Raw genomic sequence first — 22976 nt, 5'->3', positions numbered from 1 at the left:
ACCTGTACCAAAGCAGGGATTTACCCTGTGTCAGGCACGCCCGGGGCTGGGACCCTCCCTGCCCTAGCAGCGTAGATGAGCACCCGCTCCGAACGTAGCCCGTGAGCACCGTCGGAGCACGCAGCAGAGAGAAGAGCACCATCACCGCGCTGTACAGTCACACCTAGTCGTGGCATCTTATATATTATGGGCATGTCCAGCAAACTGAGGAGGAAGCGGTGGGAACCGATCAACCCTGAACCCTTTTAATCCAGCTTCTCTAAAATTCTCCATCACTTTCAACTGCACAAACCACTCACTCTGCTTCAGACGTATAAGCACAGCACTTGAAATATTTAACAGCTGTCACTCCTCATTCCACTATCAGTAACATCACCTCAAATTGCAATTTTATTTGCATAAAAATGCCATGCAGTAAGTGACTGAGGGAGGAACCTCTTTTTAGCCAGTTGTCACTACGTCCATTGTTGAGCAGCGCTTTCATAGCTGTTGTATGAAAATCTTGTACTGGTATTTTAATATACGCTAGGGCAAAACTTATCCCAAAGCATTTATTAGAGTCAATAAAAATAAATATCTCTGTAGTGTATTTTAGGATAAATTACCATTTTTTTTCCCGCATTAACTGATTAACTGCCGTATAAACCATCTGTGCAATGTCAGCAAAGCACAAATAAATTATGTTTTATAGTACCATGTAGTTAATTCTCAAATGAGACTGCATCTAATACAGTTCCGCCAAGCTGATGTGCACAATTGACCATAACAGTGTATTTCTGTCTTTCGTGTACACGGTTCTATTACTTATAACAGTATTTCCCATATCACTGTCACGTTACAATAATCAAAATATTTAGTGAACCTCAGTGCTAAACTCTGTTTCTAGTAATTTCATATACTTGGACTAAAATAATTTATATTGGGATATTATGAAAAAAATACTAAATTTAAGGCATTTTCACAAGTACAGTTCACTGCTGAAAGGATATGCTTTGTAAAATAGGTAATTTAATGTCTCACACAGAAATTATTTCTTGATAACCACTGCACCTACCAGGCCACATTGTCTACCAGCTGATGCTTTTAAATGGCTCTCTTTAATTTGAGATGAAGTAAGAAAATTAACTTTAAGACCTTCAGTGGCAACCAAGAACACGGAAACAGGTATGGATCAATCTTTCCTTTACACATCACCACTACTATTCAAATAAAAAGTAAGTGAAGGACCTTTCCTTAAGTCTGATAAACAGTTCCAGGGTCAGATCTGATTAAAAATCTGAAAAAAGTTCTGAGTCTTAGCAACTGGAAAGACTTTTTTTTTTTTTTCTTCTTTAAAAAAAGTTTTATTAAACGTATGTGCACACTTCCAAATGTCTGGAATTCCAAGCATTTTTCTCATGACTGGAACATTGTACCCACTCACGGTCTCTTGCACACAGTCCTTGCAAAGTAAAGCTGAATTCAAGGGCATGCAGATGACACATGGAAATTTTGTCTACATTTTTCTGCTGAATTTACACAAAGTCCGGTGAGCTGTAATGAATGCCATAGGACAGGAGCACACTGTGTAAAAAACACTGTTACTGAAAAAAACTATTTCCACATCAGCCTCTGTTCAGTTCCATTCTGCACAGACCGTAAAAAGACCCTGCTCAGAGCAAAGAAAAATTCAGAGAAGTAAACTAAAAATGAGTGTTGAACTGCTCTTACAAACAAGTTAACGGATTTAAAATCCAACACGTGCATGGGAGTTGGAGCACCTGCCTTAAAAAACTATAAAACCAGAAAGGAATTTTGTAAAGAACGCACTTCACCTCTACCTGTATTACAAACCCTTCAGTAAATAGCAAAGGAAGCAGCAATGCTCAGTAGAACAGCAGCCTTTTCCGCTAAGGAGTGAAGCTTAGCTTCAAACTTCAGTGAAACTCAAGCAGCAGGCAATGCAGCATGATTCATCTTGCATCCCAACGATATTATTAGTCACTAAATTTGTAGCATGAAGTTTACAGGGTGGCTTGAGCATTGCCTTCTCGCTGGATGGCTGCGAAGAATGGAGACTGCCGTGCCACTGGCACCCAGCGCCACTGGAACCAAAAACTGCAGGAGACCACCTGGGGTACAAGACCTGTGCTCTTTCACTGCAGGTAACCCCAGTCATTAATTAGTTTATGATAGGAATTAACTAGAGCTATTGCATGACCTATTGCAAAACAGCCAGTGCCATTTCCCCTTATAGCTGAAGAGATAAAAATTTTACTTTTCGCTTTTACTCGTATGACTCCAAATCAGTCACCCATCCCAGCCTCACATAGGGATGTTAATGCTACACTTTTTTCCAGCCTTTTTCCAAGTTTATTTAGGCAGCTAACTGTTCGGAGCAGGAATCACCCCTTATTAAGTTCACGTCGTTCCTGACACATGTTGCTAGTGCAACTGTAATTCAGGTCTCTGAGTGCATGTGTCTTTCATTACTTCGCCATGCGGTGGGTTTTGCAGAAGCTCTCGGTCCCCTTCCTGAAAGGAGGTGAACCAAGAATGCAGAGCGAAGAACACTTCGGTGAGGGGCACCGTCCTCACCTGCTTCAGAAATTTCAAAGCAGTTCAAAGTACAAATACATGACATAGAAAATGGGCATAGAAAGGGACAGACTGGTAATTTCCACTGACTGAGGGTGCTACAAGCCCATCTATGAAAAAAATATTGAAAGCCGTAATTATTGATTTAAGGAAAAACCTCAGCATCGTTTTTAAAATGTCTGTTTTCTACCCAAAAAAAACCCCTACTCTTAACTACAATGAGAAATACCCCAGACACACCAAGGATGGTAAATACAAGCCAGGGCTAAACATTCCAAGGACTGTAAACATACAGATAAGACAGTGCTTATTCCCATGAGTCTTTCAATGCTTGGATTTATTATCTTTTAAAAAATAAAATTAAAGTCTAGATTATGCTTAAATTATTATTTCCTGTCTAGCAAAAAGTTTAGGTCACTTAATTTGGTTAAATACTGTTGAAATCAAGCGGACCTACACATACACTTAAATTCCCTCCCTACTGAGTAAAGCACTAGAGCATGTGCTAAACGTACCTTTGGGAATCGGCACCTCACGCTGCACACTCTTGCAAATATTTAGGCACATGTTTAGTTTTGTTACCGTGAATATTTCCATTGATAAATGTGTCCATAGCTGTTGGCAGGAACAAGACGTTGAGCCCTACCGAGGAGGCAATTATGGTGAACAAATTACAACTGCAGAATTACTTCTCTTTGTAAATGGAATTCCCACAGAGACCTATGAAAGATTTATTTATATGAAGAGATACAAGTAAGGGAGTCAAAGCATTTAAGGTGAAAAATATACTACAAAAGTAAAGCAAACTCTTGTCACAGCTGACAGAGAAGTCAATTTTCTTCGCCCAACTTCCACTTTTTTTTTTTTTTCTGAACTCACTGTACTTCAGCCAGGTATAAAATCAATAAATCAAAACCACAATATCTGTACTTTTAGTTCTGCATAAGTAATGAACAGTTTTCGCTTCTACTGCAATCAGAACCCCCAGATAGGAAAATATAAGGCAATTGATGCCATATGTCTCTCTGTATTGTTATTCCAGATGTATTCCTTGGAGTCACAGAATTGAAGTTCCCGTTTCCTTCAAATAACACATTCCTATGAACTCAAATGAAGCAATTGAGCATAAAGCAGTTTATTAATATGATTAATTTATTTTGTAATATTCAGTTCCTGCACCGTTTCCTCCTACAACACGAGTACAAAATAGACAATTTACCTATGACATAATAAATTGCCAAGAAGCACAAATGCACTTAGCTTTAGCTTTTCACCTGAGAGTTCTCTGGCCAGAATGGTGACCTTACACTTACACAGGCATTTGAGAACTAATCTTTAAGTTTTAATTTCCACAGGCACTGAATAATTTGACCCATACAGCGAAGCAGTTGGGTTTGTCAGAACGACTGTTTTTAAGAAGCCGCAAAGTTTCATTATCTTTCTCTTTAGCCTCTACCAAAGAAAGAACGAACGAGGCAGAATTTTTGTGGGAATATTTGCTTAATTGAAGGTTAACGGTGCTAAGTACTGCTAACAGAACATCAGAAACGGGGAAGGGAGTTTCAGCAGTAGCTTTCCCACATTGCCCTGCCAACAACCTCAGCCTTCTTGGGCTATTTTCTCTAAGGGCTAGAAGTAATTAAGTTTCATTGCTAAATCAGTCTTGAGCCTGTCTTGAGCAGAAAAATCATTTATACTTAATTGCATGTGGTGATGCGGTGAGCAATCCATTAGGCAGACTGCAGATACCATTATATTTTTTGCAGCTCTGCAGGATACTTAGAAACGAAAGGTCATTGTTTTATCCAAGCAGTCACTTGTATAATACATATTTCCTATGGAAAACAGTGCTACTTCAAAAAAGGTTCATTATTTGCGTTTGTGTTACATAGTAATGCTAAACACTACTTTGAGGGTTGTAGAGTTAAAAAACACAAGTTTCTGAAACTTAGAAACAACAAAACGGAGTATTCTACTATAATATGCATACAAATATTTAATAATTAATGTTAAAATTGTATCAATTATAGCACATTTAAAAACTAGTATATATAAAAAGAAAAAAACTAAACCATCCACCATTTTTAATATAGGCAGATGCATGTATTACATATATTCATAGTCATACACACACATCTGAACACATGCACGTGTCCAGAGGAATGTTCTCCGTGACCTTAAGAAACTCTGCATACTGTTTGCTAATCAGAACCACATATTTTTCACCTGATTCCATCAACAAAGAATTAGTTTCCATAAAATTGTAACCGACAGGAACAGATTGGTTTCATGGTTCAGAGTGGGAGAATTGTTCCAACAGTTCAGGCATGCCAACATTCCTGCTGCTGGCAGACCTGGTCCTCACCCATCGTAACCATCTCACACTGCGAGACCAGTCAAGAAAAACAATGTGACTCTGAGAAGACAGTGCTATAATATTATGAAAAGATTACAGTAAATTATTACAAGAACCAATGCAGGCAGTTACTACAGAACCGTAACGATGTAAAGGTCAATTAATGCCCACCATTACTGATTCTCAAAGCACCCACAAGGCTCACACTTCAGCAGTGAGCAATGGGATTTGATGTGCTCCATCACGAAGACTTGCTTTCCATTTGCAGAGGTACCTGAATGTCTGAGGCTAGACTGTGCTCCTAAATGTGCTGTTGTCTAGGTATAGGGTTGGCCTCCCAGAGCAAACTCACAAAAGTTCTTTAAAAGAAGGAAGAAGATCGAAGATTTTTAAGTATGAAATGACTTTGGATCACTGGAGGGTGGTACCAGACTCACGGTGTCCGTAAAAGCCAGCTGATCTCACCCAGTGAGCATCACGATCTGGCATACAATGGAGATGCTCTGGAGGCTCTCCTCTCCTGCCACCAAGTAACATTACACCAGAAATACTACACCCTGTTTTAGGCCACTGGTACCCAATTCTAGCAGTTAACCTCCCTGTAAGTTTGGAAAGAACAGCAGTATTTTCTCATATCACCCCTCAGCCTTTACAAGCTGGAACTGCTTACCCCAGGTACTGTCTTTTGATTTTTCTACAGCTTAAGAGCAGCTTATGTAAATTTAAAATTTTGAATTTTAAATAATATTATTCGAATATATGCCTAATAAAAATGTAATTATCCTAATTTTACACATACAGAAAAATACACTGCAAAGTTCAAAAATTTAGCTCTTTAAATGCAAACAGAATGCTTCGGAATGGAAGGGACCTCTGGAGGTCGTCTGGTCCAACCCCCCTGGTCAAGCAGTGCCACCTCAAGCCAGCTGCCCAGGACCACGTCCAGATGGCTTTTCAGTCTCTCTGAGGATGGAGAATGGAGACTCCACAACCTCTTCAAGCAACCTGTCCCAGTGCTTGGTCACCTTCACAGGAAAAATATTGTTTCCTTACATTCGGACAGCACCTCCTGTGTTTCAGTTTGTGCCCATGGCCTCTGGTCCTGGCACCAGGCACCACTGAGAAGAGCCTGGCTCCATCACCTTTGTGCCCTCCCTGCAGGTAGGATCCCCCCTGAGCCTTCTCTTCTCCAGGCTGAACAGTCCCAGCTCTCAGGCTCTCTTCATAGGAGAGATGCTCTAGTCCCTTCCTCATCTTTATGGCTCTTTCTTGGACTCCCTCCAGGATGTCCACGTCTCTCTTTATACCGGGGAGCCCAGCACTGGACACAGCACTCACCAGTGCAGAGCAGAGGGGAAGGGTCACCTTTCTGTTGACCTGCTGGCGATGCTTTGTCTAATGCAACCCACGATTCCTTTACACACCTTTGCAGCAAGGACCCATTTCTGGCTCATGTCCAACCTGGTGTCCACCAGGACACCTGGCTCCTATTCTACCAAGCCACCTCCCAGCTGGGTGTTCCTCAGTGTACACTGGTGCCCGGGGTTGTTCCTCCTCAGGTGCAACACTTCGCACTTCTCCTTGTTGAAGGTCATCAGGTTTCTGGCAGCCCCCTTTCTCCAGCCTCTCGAGATGGCAGCATGACCCTCTGGTCTACCAGCCACTCCTCCCAGTTTGGTGTCAGCAGGAAACTTGTGGAGGGTATGCTCTGCCCCAGCACCCAGACCAGTAATGAAGATGTTGAACCAGATGGCACCTAGTATTGACCCTGGGGTACACTGCTAGTTACTGACTTCCAACTCAGCGCTGTGCCACTGGTCACCACCCTCCGGGCCTGGATCTTCAGCCGCTTTGCAACGCACCTCGCTGTCTGCTCATCCAGCCTGTACTTTGACTGCTTCTCTACGAGGATTTTACAGGAGACAGCGGCAAAACAGCAGTATTAGTAACTACGACCTATTGCAGTCATTCTGTTCACATCTCTCCTTTTCTTAGTTTTCATCATTTCCACTTTGTATCAGTTCGCCAAGTACAATCCAAAATTGCTCATGAATAAGGAAATATAAACTATGACTTGTAGGATTTTCACCAAACTTTGAACATCAAACAAGAAACAGAAAGAGCTTTCTCACTGACTGTAGCGCATTCATCCTCTTTTCAGAAAATCAGAAATAAAATTACGTTTTGATTTATGCATTCTGTTTATATGCAGGGCAACTAAAAGTTATTAAAGATGACTTTTTGTTTTTGTTGTTCATGCATGATCGATGATTATTTTAAGAACTCTAACATATGGATAAGGAGCATAAAATAACTTGAATCAGGACAGCACAACAAATGAGAACATTGTTCTCCTAAAGGAAGGTTACCTTTTATTCGCTGGAAATCATTGAACGCAAGTAACATTTACACCAAAGTTAAGACATCCCTTTCTCAACAGGTCTCTTCATACATAATCATGAGCTCGCTGACATACACGTACTGTCACTGTAAAGCGTCAGAGAAAATGACAACTCATTCATACACTGGTGAGACTATTATTCCAAAACTTGAGTCAAACAAGTTGCCCAGAAATCAAAAATCAGTTATGTATGCTTTAATTACATCTTCAGCACGTATTGAGCACTTGTAAATGCATACGGGAATATAAACCGATTCGTAGCTTTACCAGTTAAAATAGTTGTTTACTGTTGCCTATTTCTTCAACTACATGAACGCATTAACATAACATCAGCATGAACACCACCGAAGTGAGAAGCAGCCTTATTCAAGTACCAGCCTCCTGTCGTACCCACTCTGCCTTTCCTCACGTATACAAGGAAAATTCTCCCTACAGATGCTCTTTGCTCTGGCGGAGCAACGGAGTCGCCAGACCCTGTCCTTGGGAGCAGGTTTTAAGTATAAAGCAAGGTGACAGCTTCCTTCCAAGGCCATGACATACAAAACCACAATTAAAATAGTTATTAAACAAACGCTGTCCGGTTACAGAAAGAAATGCCTATATTTGAAATGACAACCACCACCTACATTTTTAATGAGAAAAAAATTAAGAACAATAATATCTTCAGAAAACAATCCCATATACTTCCCAGCACCATATCTCTTGACCACCTAAAGTCACATTAAACCAAAAACTAGATTGGAAAGTAAATGTCCTCACATTTAGTTTTGTTGCCATAATTTTATGTTGCCTGCATTTGCCATGCACTCACTGTTTGCTGAGGAAAAAGAGTAAGATATCTGGAATATATAGGCAAGGTATTACCAAAAAAAAAAAGTCTTTAAAATAGGTAATCGCCTCCTGACTTTATTCCTTGTCAAAAATGTCTTGATGGAAGACAAGACAACTGACAAATACTTCTGTGCATAATTTGATTTACCTTTTAGCCCTGTGTTTCACTTCACAATGGGGAAGTTATGATTACTGCAAGATAAAAACATATCATCAGCCTGCATTTAAAAAAAAAATATAATAAAAATAATGCATAGCATGAAGCCAAATGCTTAAGTAGTAAATCCCATTTGCTCTAGTCTATGAAAAATAGACATACTATATATCCATACATTTAAAAGGAAAATACAAAGTATGAATCACCTAGATAACTTTCGAAACAGAACTGGAATCACACATTCTCTAGATTTCCAAATTCGTGTGTTAGCTTCCATCAGTGGCAACTCTCCATATGCTGGAACATGTAGCCACTACCGTATTTTCATATATTTCTACCTTAAATTCACACCAGACACAACTCAGCATATACATTTTTCCCATTTCCTATCAAATCAGTTCCATCACTTTGCTTTAAAATTATTTGGAGTAGGACAGTATTTTTTCAAGGCCCATGATGATTTTTGGTAAGAAACAGAATACCCTCAGGCAAATCGCTTATTAAAAGAGGAAAAAAATTCTTCAATATTCAACTAAGGTTTTGAGACAAATTTACTTCCCTCTTCATGACTGCCAATGAATTAAAAACCTACGAACTGCATAAAATGAATAATAACCTGGGCAAGTAACACCTTCCCACAACCAAATACATGGCACAACCATCACTCAGACACTCTGTACTGGAACATCTCAAAGGTAATCTGGTGGTTTTCCTCCTCGGGGTTCAACAGCATTCCCTCTCTCCTCCTCCCTCCCTCTCCAATCAAGCTTTAGTTTTCAGTGCGTTTAATCAGAAGAATTATTTACTTTGGACTTACTTCCAGATAATATAGATAAGGTATGCCAGTCTTCAGCAATTAAATTACCTTTCAACTGTTACCCATTGTGACCCGCCAGAAGGATTTTCCAGATGCCACTACTATTTTTAAGTACTTCTGACACATAGCCCCCAAACCGAAACCTTAAGGGAGACAACAAAACAGCTCTGTCCTTGTGGATACGTTCTCTCCATTTGCTGCTCCTTTGCAAGAAGTTATAAAAACCTCAATACTACTTCCAAAAAAGATTTTGCTAAAGAGAAAGCTGTACCTACATAAGCCAATAATTTACTGGGTTTTTAATTGATGTTTCAGAACACTGATCCAGGATACTTTTTTTTTCTTAAACACATCTCTTTCAAAAAAGCTAAAAAAATATCAAAGTACAGATTATTGTCCTGGGGATAGAGGAGACCTCGCTGTAGATGAACAGGGACTCAGACCTGCCTGCAACTCCCTGCTTTTATTTTTAAAAGGTATTCATAAAACTAAGAGGGTAACGATCACAGAAATTAATATTGAAAGCTACTGGCACTTTGGATCTTACACCACATATTCAGAAAATATGGTCTAGTTAAATTAAATTGACGCTGTTTTGCAACATTCTAAATTAAAAAAAATACACATTTTTCTGTGTACTAGCAACACTTAACCGGGAGGAGAAAAAACCCCACAGAATAAGATCCAAGAGACTGACAATCCTAATTCAAAGGCAGAAAAGTCCCATGAATGTTATGACATGGCCTTACAAAAACTTAAGTTTTATTATTGTACCGAACCAGATTTCTTTAGTGATGTCAAACACCGTTTGCTGGGAAGCATTATCATTTCAGTAAGAACACACAAAGCTCATTTTGACCCAGAGTGCTGCCTTTTAAACATGACCTTGGCTACAGACAGAAGGCTTAGCAAGAGGAGAAGCCTTCAGGACCACAACTACAGCGTCTCTACTGCTGTAAGATTTATGTAAATCTGAGAAAACATCTTTCCTCACATATTAACATGACAGCAACAAAGTATTCCAGAAAAAAGCATGGAAACCAGAGATGATGGGGTAGTCTTCTGTGAGAGCAGAACTTTTGAACCCCGGATAATAAAGACATCTTTGTGATAGGAAGGCAGGAGGGCGAGGGGATCAGATGTCCACTATCCCACTGCCATTCAGCTTCTAATGTGCCTGTAAGTGATTAAGCCTGGTATGCCCCCAAGCTGAAATCACAGGAAACAGTGTGCCCAAAGCAATTTTATTTAAAAGAAAATTAATCTCAAGCGATTCTCAGAACTTTTCAGAACCTAAGATGTTACGGTTTACGAAGCGTTCCTGCATTTCATGTACTACAAATGAACCTGGCCAAAAATACAAGCAGAAACATCATCGTGACAAACCCCAAAATTTAAAAATCAAACTTAGAATCTGGTAATTTCTAGAATAAACCCCTTTATATGGAAAAGAGACCATAATTTAAATGAACACTCTGTTCCACGTCATCTTTACAGTACACAACTGACTGAGGTGTCCTAAGATTAAGATCTCGTTCAAATTGCTGTAACAGTAAGTAAAATTAGGAAGTCCCTTCTCATGAAAAAAAATATTACAGTTACTGATATTAATAAAAAAGGTTCTTGTCTACATGACTTCATTCCACAGCTGAGCTTCCAGGATGCTACACTGCACTCTGCTACGACATGGTGGATGGGGAAGAAAGGGCTTCCTAGAGCTAACAGTAATGTCAATTGAACATTGTCCCCTCTTTTCTTAGGTTGAAATTCTTTCCTAAAATGAACACAAGATAAAATTTCAGTTAAAAGTCTACAGATATACAGATACATATATATATATCTCCATGCATACATGTAGTTTAAAGAGACAAAATTGTTCTAGAAATGTAACTACAGTGACTACTGAATTGTGATCTACTATGTACCATTTAGTGCAATCCACAAACGCAAGAAATTAACGCTTTCACAGTATCTTAAGCTTTTAGCAACATTTTAAAATTTATTATTTAAAAGCACTATTCTAAGGTATACATACGTCCCCTCATATAACAAAGAGCTTACAGTTTTGATTTCTAAAGAATACTCTGTTGAATAAGAATTATCAAAACAAGTGTTTTATCACAAAAGCGTATGTTTTGCTCACTTGGGAATAACTGCATTGCTGTTACTAAGCTCCTTCCTACTCAGACCAAAACAAATTGATGTTATCTTGAGAGTTGTTCTTGATTTAAACCTTGAACCCAAGTTACACGGATGGCACTTGGACTATGTCATCTCACATCTGTTACAACTGCAAAGAGTAAAGCAGAGGACAAAGCCCATGGAACTAACAGAACTGCTGCACACAAAAGTATTTCCTATCACTGTTTCCACTGTTATGTGTTTACTTGTAAAAATATAAAAGAAATTGCATTTTAAAGACCCTTAGTAATCCCCTTGTTTAACTTTTAGCTAAAAATATAATGACAAGTGTATCATCAGTATTTACTATCAATACAAAAGTCACAGAAATTACTTTTTACAGATATCTGGGCTAAATTTATAAAGCTTTGCACTTCACCTTATTTACCTGACAGAAAACAGACGAATGAAAATGTAATTCTGAAATTTATTAAACTTGGCTTTAAATAAAAGCAAAGACATGCCTTCTTACAACAAAGTACACTTTCAAGCATGGGTACCTACTACCATAGCGATGCATATCATTACATGCATTACACCATAAGCAATTTTGGGCTGGGAAGTACAATAATTACTTATATTTTTGTATCTATTTATAATTCAAATGTGGTTGACAACAGTCATTTTATACCTAATATAAATCCAGATATTGTCCATGCAAACAATGTAACTGGTAATTCTCAAGGAACCAGGAGTCAGCACCAGCAAACCAACATAAACTCCAGTTGGAGGTTGGTCACTAACTTACCTGGAGACGAACTAAATAGGCTGAGAAGGAGAGACAGGACACACCGGCTGGCCTCTGCCTGCTTTTTATAGCATAATATTCACCAGAGCCTTAGACAGGTATCTCTTCAGGCACCCCAGCTAAACCCAACCGCCGCTATCAACTGAACCTCTCAGAAACTTAAGACACAGCCTGGAAATCCCTTGGTATACTTGTTGCCCATGGCATTTCATGAACCAAGGCTTTTGTATAACTGGGGGGGAAGGGGAAAAAAACACCAAATATCCCAAATTAAAGGCATTCCATTGTAATGCTACAGACTGAAGACTCCCATTTCCATCTTTGAAACCTCTTCAAAAAGTCTCAGCTGTTGCAGGCATTATAAAATTAACCCTATCAGTCTAAGCTCTTTCTTTGCTCCAACTCTCCTGTGAAAGTCCTTCTCTTCTGAAATTTTGTTTCCGTGTCTTTACGATCACAAGACACTACATGAAGATTTTGAAAGCTCCCCATATGCCTTAACATTTCAGACAGAAGGGAATGGTCCACGTGGCATGGCCCTTCACTTCTGAGGCAGCAATGTTTGGTTTTTTTTCCCCTGATAGACTTAATGAACCCAAACAATACACACCTGAATTCCTCCGCCTGGAACTCCCAGCATTTTTCATATGAAAAGAGATTATAACAGTTTACAAATTCATAGAGATGTTATAAGGAATGAGTTAACATCCACAGGGTTCATACACGGCTGGTATCAGTTCCAGCTCTCTGGGAATCATGCTCTACCATTGTGTCCCCGTTGTCCATGTCATCGTATTTTTTCCATTAAGGGTTCCACCCTCTCCGCTTATCCTCCTGCTCCATCTCTGGATGGGCTGTGTGCATTTGCTTCCCTCCTCTACAGGGACTGAGAACATCGGTGTCCTGATCAGGCCCCTCCTTGTTCAGGACGTCCACAAGACATACAAATCTTACGTGACCCACTGGTTTTGCTGTACCACTTGCTCAATGGGAATAAAACTGGTCACTTCCAATTAAGATTAGGGAAGTTTTCTTTCTGTGTACAGTCATCAAACTTCATCTCAGCCTGTTCCATCCTCCTACCACGCATCCAGTGACTTCTCGTAGCCACTGCTGCCAATCCTTATCACTCCTCCTCCTCCCTCTCCCCCAGGGGGTTGAGCGCACAGCAGCAGAAGCTCCAGGGGACGCAGAAACGGGAAGCATAAACAGCGAACCCCTGAAGATAGCAGCTCCGTCTGGAAGAGGCTGGACAGCACAAGGAACAGATGGCAGCAGATCTTACCCTGCTACATGAAGACCAGCAGCAGGAGAAACAGCTGGAGCATCTGTGTCTGCTGCCAACCCCAAACCTGGCAGCATTAATGAAACGCACCCTAAGGCTCCCGTGCGCGAGCACAGCAATAGAGCTGGTGCGATCACATCTGCTCGTACAATTTTTGGATCTTTTGGGAACTAGAAGCACTAACAGAAACAAATAAAGCCTACAAGGCTCTGCCTCACACTCCACCCCCAAAACAAAGCCACTGACAGAAATAACGAATTAACATGACAAACAACATACTGAATCCTGCATATTAATTATGCTTCTGGGTTTGATTACCTCCCATGGATGCTACTAGACTTCAATTCAGCCAAGAGCAAGAGAACCGCTGAGAAAATTCTTCAGGAACCTCTATGATCTATATCCCACAGTTAAATAATTTATTAGCACTATGTACCCAATTTTGATAACGACTTATGGCAGCACTGTTTTCTAAACTTCCAACAGTAACTTTACAAACCATATGCAAAAGTCAAAAAGCAGTACAACCTCATTTTTCAATTTCTTCAAGGATAATAAAGGAGAAATTTAAAAATTCTATATACATAATGGCTTGATGAGTTGCAGTGGATGAGGAAACGTTGGAAGGAGGAGAAAAGGCATTTCCCCTAGACATTCAATATTATAAACTATAAATCCACCTGGTGATGACAACTGGATTATAAGGGATAGTTTTTCATGCACCCTGTTTTGCCTGTATAGAAGATATGTTTGCACATTAATCTGTTCAGCAGTGCAGACAGAATATTGCCAGGGTTTATTTATTAATTTACAACAAACAAGTATGATTTTAGCTTCCAATATTGAACAGTTTTACTCCTCTTAAATGTTAAGTGGGGTTACATTTTTAAGTACTGCTATGAAAGCTGAACAGCACTTTTGCACATCTGGAGCGCTGCCTCCGTAGTTTGGAATTTCCAATAAACAAGTGGCTTTGCTTTGATTTTCACTGCCAAGTTCACACTTCTCAAACAGAATACAGTCAACTTTAGTTCATATTCAACTTTTTTTCTGGCTTTCTTTCTACTTACACACTGTGCAAACATTCAGCAATTTCTTGGAAGAGCTAAAAAAATGTTTAATATTACTCTTGATAATTGTATGTTTCTTCTGGAAAAATTAGTTTCATTTGATTAATATCATTCCTCATTTTCAGACTAAGTAAATTATAATTCCACAATGGAATTTAATGAAAATATTTTCCTTGAGTGAGAACACTTTTTCCCCTATGCATATTGCCTGATAAAAATATAAGAGGGAAAAAAAAAAGGTCTTTTTGTTTCTCCCACTGCCTTCATACACAAAAAAACCAACTCTGGGCAATTCTTAAATGTTTTACCTATAAATTATCTAGCTTAGCATTAACTGCATTTCCACTGAAGCCCAAGGAATACCTTGTACATGGTGTCACAGGACACAGTATGCCAATGTAATGTTCACCATCATCACACAGATGCACTTTCATCCAGTTCCTTTCTTGCTAACCATGGCTACATCATCTCACCACTTATTTTGCTGCTTCTCATCTGGCTCTCCCTAGCCCTTGAGGCAGTTTAATTGATAAAAGATCAGAGGGAATATCTGAAGAAAAAAATAAAACTTTTTCTACCACATCAGTGAGCTGAACTGGCTCAACACAAGATGGATCAGATACAGACATTGCAATATTCACAAGAGAGATCATTATGCCTGCAATCATCCCAGTATTTTGCATTGCATGGTACAATTAGTTACACATTTAAAAGAAAAAATCATTTGATTTTTCCATAATTCACACCATTCACTGAGTAACTACAAGGATGGAGATTCCACAAGTTCTCTGCAGCCTTGTCAATAAAACATAGAAAATTAAGCACCGTTCACTGAGAAAAACCAAACAGAATTTGGAAGGGTTACACATATTCCATAACTAAGACTTCTGGAAATTTCTTTTCTACAGAAGCGTGTAACGCATGAACATCAGTATGTTAAAAATATAAAGAATCTATTCAGAAACACTAAAGCTACCGACAATGGCAGGACAGGAAATCTCAGGTACATCTTCACACACTGATGCAAAGATACTAGTTTGTTTAAAGACAAATTAAGGCAGCTTCATCAGCAGAAGGAACATTTTACAGCACAGCCTGGATTCCCAGGCTAAGTCTATGTCTCGATTCCAGACTGAATGCTGTGCCTACTATGTGACCTTTTCAGAGTTACCTCAGAATTTGATCAAAATCAGATTACCATGAAAAACACATGGAGGTTTCTACAATTAAAACCCTATATATACCAGAGCATCCAGCTGTGGCAATGCCCAGATCAGTTCTTTCTTCCAGTGTCATGACTGACTATAGTATTTTTTTTAAAATTAAATTCAACCTAAGCATAAATTGCACCACCTAATATTAGAGACATTTAATCATCAATGTTCAGAACAATGTTTACCTGATATAAAACCACACAAAGGAAGAAACAAACGTTCACCATCAACAGAAGCACGTATGAGCAACATGATATTCAAAATCTATTTATCCTCTATAGAATAATGCATGTCTTAATACTTCATATACTACCTGAAGTTACTATTTCTTGAAAAGAACAAAAGATGAAGTGACCTCTCTGCAGCTACTCAATAACAAAGATCAGCCTCATGAATTTCTCTGGATTCTACAATTTTTAACACAGACAATCCAGTGAAAAACTACCTGCCTAAAGGACGTACCTGTGAGTCACTTCTATTATAAGGCTACATTATGATTCAGGCAGAGAGAAAAATGGGAGTGTTTCCTGAAGGGTACTTAATCACCCACTGGGCAGGCCTTAAATTCTTGTTCTCCTTAAAAAAAAAAACAAACAAAAAAACACACCACACAACTGTAATGTAGGTATGCAAGTTATATACAGTCCAGCCCTCTTCACTTACCTGCAGACAGTATTACTCTCAGGAATTTATAAAGCATCATATTAATAAAACATTATATCACATGTGAAAAAAAAAAAAGGAAGAAAAAAGAAAAAAGAGATATATTTAGCCTTACTTCTCCATGTCTTAAAGGTGTAATAGCTCCTCTTGCTACTGCCATGCGGAACAATGTTTCTGTTGCCTGCATCAACAAACACACACACAAATTGGTTAGTTAAGTACAGACAACCCCAGATCACCAGTGTCTGTTTCAACACTTTTTAAGGTATCAGCTACCTTTAGCACCATTTTACAAATGAATCATTTCAGTAAGTTATTTAGAACAGTCTGCACAGGTTAGGCAAAGGTTTACTGCAAGGTGAGAAGTCTATCAAGGACTCTGGTCTACAGCGTAAGTAACCCCCTAAACAGTGTGCAGTCCCTCCTGCGACACAAGACCCTTCATCCAGCTCAGAGCTGCTCAGCCACATAAGATGGTCTTCCACAGTTGTCAGGTAAAACTGGGATACTAATGGAAAAAATAGCTATATAGTATCTTACAACTCATGCAACCAATTTATTTTTAAAATTGCTGTTTAATATGACACACTTCAATTAACAAACAAGTCTCAAAAAACAAGAGTATGATGCAACTCTCTTCCTAAAAGCACCCGAGCCCTCTGAACTTTTAATAATGGTGACATTAGAAAACACAACATTCTCATGTGCAAATGACAGGGAACACAACTTGGGGGAAATCTTTAATAAAGTTAATCTTTAGTTAGGTTGCATACCTTACCGTGTTAAGTTTTCCCATCCTTTCTTTAATCCAGTGGGACAATTAGCACATATTTCTGACATAAACATAGATTACTGACTCTTAATGCAGGCTACAGTACAAAAACATTCTGTTATCACTTTTCCTTCTACAAGCTGGTTGCCAAAAGCCATGACAAAATTCACTGGTTACGTAAAATCACAGATTGGCACATTAGTGCACACAAGAACAGATTTGTTTTAAAGCATTGTTTCCACAGCAAGTAGTGAAGCCAGCTTCAATTTCAACTGTAATGAAACGTGGTTTAAATATCTGGTTCTAATAAAATAAAAAAAAATAAAATCTAACTTCAAGGATCCATGTTAAAAAGTAATTAGCAGGCTGTTTCAAAAAATGTTTAGAAATTCAGAAATAAAAGTAGTTTGTACTAGCTGATTATCTTGCTAAATAGCGATTTAACAAACAAAAAAAAAGCAGCTCAGTACTAATGTGACTGCAAGACTGGCTGGGTTTATGGTACACTACCTTAAGACAGCTGTATCTCAACAAACTAATATCAAAGGCATCTCTTAAGATGAATTCCTCAGTCTTGCTAGACACAGATTAAGTGGGGTTCACTCTTTTCTAAATAACTGCCTGCAGGAAAGAACATTATAAAAGAGCTTCTAATTACTTTATGCTCCCCCCAGCCCCCAGCGAAGAACGCCGACTGCAAAATGCATCACTATGTTTACACCCATGACAGCCTAGGGCAATGCCCAGGCGCCGTTCTTTTCAAACCCTTCTTCTCTGAGAGATAAAGGGAACCTCATACAACCTTTTGTATTTCCCAAAATTGGTTTCTTTCACCAACATTTTTAGGGCTGTTTCAACCGAATTGAACACTCTGTCAATACAGCTAAGCTGCTTTTGTTTCTTTTGAAAACTACTGGCATGTGTGACTTTCTTTTCACATCTACTAGTAAAAGTTCTCCCCTAATACACTTGCACTCACACCGTTAATGCCAGATGTCAAAACCATTCAGCCACAAGGAAGAATCACAGCAGCAGCAGATCTAGCACCATACATGTCCTCTTATGGGCCACTCTTCATGCGCCCAGTATCACTCAGAAGATTAGCACTACAATCACAGCTGCCCACCCAGCCGGCATGGGGGGGGTGGGGGCACCTATAGCCATCCATGCACTGACAGTGACAAAGCTGGAGGAAGAGCTATCAGGTTTTTAGGTATGCAAAATCTGAGAGGATGCGTCAAGAAGTTCATCTTTCAAAAAAGTGGTCAGACTCCTGCGTACTGCTGGTGTGATGTTTAAGGCGAAGGAGGCAGGCAGCAGCAGAAAACCTTTCAAGTTTGTATCCTTTCTACAAAGAAAACGAAGTGTGAACAACATGCTGAGATTTAAGTAAGGCAACGTCTTATGTGGAAGAAGAACAAGACAAAATGGCTCAGACGTCTCTTTAACACCTTCACAAAACTGTAACATCACACAGACTAGTGATAAAAGTGATCAGGCTAGGAAAATCTGACCAGTCTTAAAATCTGCATTTCTCTGTAACACTTCTGGTTTGGACAAACTCCCACACTGCCTTTAATTTCCATCTTTACCCTTTTCTGCCCTGCAAATGCAGGTACAAACAGGGGCCACCAGGTTCTACTCAGGGCCCCTTGGAGCCAGTCACCCAGGGCTGGAGATGTTTCCAGCACCTCTAAGGGCAGAGGTCCCACAACCACTCTGATCAATCTGTTCCAGTATTAAAACAAACAAACAAACAAACAAACAAACAAACAAACAAACAAAAACACACACAACAAAAAAACAATTTACAGATGACCTGCAAATTCTCTGTGCTTTCCAAAGAAGCACAGCCCAATTCCCCAAATTCTCTTAAGCGGTGGAAATCCTTTATGCCAGCCAAGTGGAAGGCCATCCTTCCTTCTGCGGCTTCTAGCTGTGACAAGCCAAGCCACACTGAAATCCCCCAAAAACCACAGAGTCCTGCTGGCATTCAGGCTGTACAGGTTAGATACAGAGGAACAAGCACGTCGGTGGAGAAACTTAATATAAACGTACCAAAATACTCTATTTTTTTGAAATGTTAAAGACAAATTCCATCATACTTAATGCTCCATAAAGAATATGCTCCATAAAGAATAGGGGGGTGGGGAGTGGGGGGGTGGGAAGCTGCATGAATGAAGAAACCCACAACAGTAATGAAAAAAGGACAGTATGTTCACACACCTCCTAAACTTTCTGAAGTGCTGGGTGTGATAATAACTTGCTGATATTAAAAGGATCCCTATAAAAAAATCAAACCTACTTTGACTAAAAATCCAGTTTATTGAACACAGCTTGCCTGGTGTACTCTTGGATTTTAATTTTAAATTTACCAAGGTTATTAGGACAATAACAGCCAATATTCATGCTGCATAATATTCTCATGCAACTTGTTCCAATATTGATTAAGTCTAAATCCCTTGAACGCCAATGTCACAAATTTAAATATTTTTTTTAAAAAGTATTACGTATATTGAAATGGGATGTTTGCTTATTTAATTGGATTAAATCTGATAAAAACATGCAGAGTACTGCTCTGTCACAATTTTTCAACACAGGCTAGCTAATTTTTAAAAAAAACAACCACCTTTGACTTTTTCAGCAATAGATTTATATTAGAAAAGTTTAGCATACTTTTAAGCATCAGGTCAAAACTGCCCTTCTCCCCCCAGAACAGTTTTCACAGCTCTTTTGGTTCACAATTCCCAGTATCCTTGAATAAAGACACACAAAGTTACATGGCATTTAGAATAAGTTGAATTACCTGGCTGCAGTATCAGCCCTTTCAATCCTTCTAAACAACTTTAAAATAACTTCTAAAATCTGTGTATGTATTTATAGTAGATATTTTCCCACTGAATGCCAGATTTTTATATGCATTTATCACTTCCTAATTCAAAAAACCAGCATAAATTATGTCAATTTTTTAATACTGAAAATACCAAAATAATCTCTTATTTTATGCTAGGATGTGTAACTGTGACTATGAAATACAAAAGACTGGAAATATTTATCATCACGTCAGGATAACCGATTAAAAAAGTAAAATTGTCCATTTAAGAAATAATAATAGCATCTCCAAAGAAACCACCAACTAGGACTTTAGATCATTTTCAACTGCTTCTGCCTCTGTTAGCATTTAATATTTCACTATAATCGGATTTTTATCAAGTTGTAAAAATGTAAGATTTATCTGCACTCAGTTCGCTGTGAATAAGCCTTAAGTAAGGATCATCACAGGCTTAGGCAATGCCTGCAGATACTTCTGTTTGGGGATGGGAGTCGGAAATCTGTAAGAAAGCAAATCATCAGCACGTGGTTTCAGTGATCTCAGTGTGAAATAAATGTGTTGCCAAGCTAAATCCCAAAATTGTTCTTCATTATACTGTGTTACATTGTATGTGAGGGGAAATGGCAGCCTGATGTATCTCACCACCCTGTACCGCTGTGCAAGCTCCGATGCCATCTCCAAAGACGACCAACTGCTCCCTCTCCAACCAAGCAGTCGCTTCTATTCAAATTGTGCGGTATTGATAGAAATTGTAGGGAAAATAGCAAAAAACCCAGCACCTTAGATTCCAGATGTTTTGAATTTTCTAGGTATTCACAAAAATAAAATGGGTTTATAATACTTTATCAAAATAGTTACTGGTTTACCAAAGTTAAAACTGTAAATGCGAGCAGTGGAGGGGACTGCTAATGCACATTGATTAATTTGGAAATGCATGCTTTTTAATCACCTGACAGATATTGGCATCTACTTCCAAAGGTGCATTTAAAAAAAAAAAAATATTCTATTTAAAGAAATGTTCTGAAAGGCACAGATCTTTGGTAGTCATTCAGAGCAATTTACAGATTTAACTAAAATGAAAATGGTGCAAATTGTTATAAGAATTAAAATGGATGGAATAACACAAAAGGCTTTTTTTTTTATTCCTATTAAGTTTGCTGATCTTGGTTACAATAGCTGGCTGACAGTTCTGGCCTGTAAAAATTGTGCTTCTTCATGAAAAGCAAATTACATTTAAAAAGGTCCCTGACAGCCTGTCCAAAATCATCAGTAATATTTTTCAACTTGATTTCATGTTGCAAATTAACTATTGTTAATAGTCCTTATTAGCTACCCATCACACAGCTTTCGAAAACAAGCACGAGTGCTATCAAAGACAGATGTGGCGAGATTCAGAAATAATACCGAATAGGAAAATATACAAGAAGTTTCTGGAATATTTTTTTCCCTGATTTCTGTCCACAGAATTTCAAGTCTAAGGCAACCTTCTCCATCCAAACCTTACCCCAGATGTCAGATTTAACTTCACTGATGAGCTAATTTATTGTTACAGTTTTTGATTACATTACTGTAATACCAGTATACAATTTATTGCTATTGTATATATTTTATGAATTTAAAATATATTTTAAATATGTTAAAATACAACACTGAAGCTGAACAGATGCTTTTAAAGAGATGTATTTAAATTTGTATTTTCTGGAAAACCATTAAAAATATTTCATTCATTCAGTGTTACATCTGTGAACTCCATGTAACTCTGTCTTTCACTTTTTTTAAAGAAGTCTGAATGTCTCTGCCTTAATTACTGAATTACTATTTGAACCTTACTGGTGCAATGACTAGATCAGCATACACTTGACATCCGTGAGACACAAGTTCTTAACATTCACCCCGTTAGCAGAACAAATCACTACTTACCTTCTATAAAAGCAACTGTGAACTCTATAAAGACTAAACAATTTAAATCCAACAATAAGCATAATTGTCAGAGCTCAGGATAGCCACGCACCTGTTTTCTGAAACTTCTCTGATTTTTTTCCCCTTTTCAGCCTTCAGAATGTGAACACCCAGAGAAAATACTGCACCAAACACTCACCTTTGAATTCCATAATATCTGATCCCCCTTTCCTCCGGTTACTTATACAACATCTGTGCACCTTTATTAGAAGGATAATACAATTCCTAGTCTACAAATCACATTTTACTGCCTCCCCCAAATGAAAATAAAGATGCACATAGGTAATAGAAGGACACACATCTGCAATATTCCCAAGCCCCAGCAATTAGTGGCTTCCGGGCGTATTTCGTGGAAGCTCTGGATGCACAAGAGAAGGGCTAAATCTGCTCTTATTTATGGGGGAGGAGGCAAGAGCAGCTTGAAGATGAGAGGGTAGAAAGTAAATCAAGCACACGGATCACAGCCATGGATCTTAAACAGCAAAAGTACTAACTGTTCTGGGGTTTTGAAACTCAACCCTAATACAGCACAAACAAACCAGTATTAAAAGTAACAAGATTAATGGCACAGGCAGCTCTTTTTGAGCTACATCTTGCTCCTTCCTTAGAATATTTGCAGATTTGTCACGTAAACGTAAGTGCAAATTTACACACAAATATTTGATCAGGTCAGTGTCATTTCTATTACACTAACAAATTTCCATTTGTTCACTGAACTAAATCTGCACTTTCAGGGTTAATAAACTCTTTTATGAATTAATTCACCTCTACCCTACTACCTAACTAAACTACCCTGATCTTCATAGCGCCCGAAAGATAACATATATCACAGTGCTGGACTTTGCATTTAGCCTTTGCTATGTCTGCATTGCAAGAACACCCCCTCGATGCAGACCAGCTCAGGAACCTCAGCCTCTCCCTAAAAGAGCTTTAAAACTTAAAGCTGCAGAACACACACTCAACAAATGAACCAAGCACAAAAATAATCAAACACTGTGGGCTGCCAAGAGGATGAAATAAAAGCATTACTCTTTATTTATCTTAATCTGAACCCAGTAGCCTGCAGTTGTGGTATTTGTAACTTTTGCCAAGATTATGATAATTTTGTTTCT

At 38.6% G+C, this 22976-nt stretch overlaps 1 protein-coding gene across 1 annotated transcript in view; it reads right to left on the bottom strand.

Annotated features, from left to right (window-relative positions):
* Positions 1–22976, bottom strand: part of TMEM135 (transmembrane protein 135) — a 189654-nt gene that overhangs the window by 97169 nt on the left and 69509 nt on the right. The window contains exon 5 of the mRNA XM_055701808.1: positions 16416–16481. Within this exon, the coding sequence (XP_055557783.1) occupies positions 16416–16481 (66 nt within the window). The remainder of the gene's footprint in view (positions 1–16415; positions 16482–22976) is intronic.

The sequence above is a fragment of the Falco cherrug genome, chromosome 2, assembly GCF_023634085.1.
Source record: "Falco cherrug isolate bFalChe1 chromosome 2, bFalChe1.pri, whole genome shotgun sequence".
NCBI lineage: Eukaryota > Metazoa > Chordata > Aves > Falconiformes > Falconidae > Falco > Falco cherrug.
This window is presented reverse-complemented; position numbering and strand designations above follow the sequence as displayed.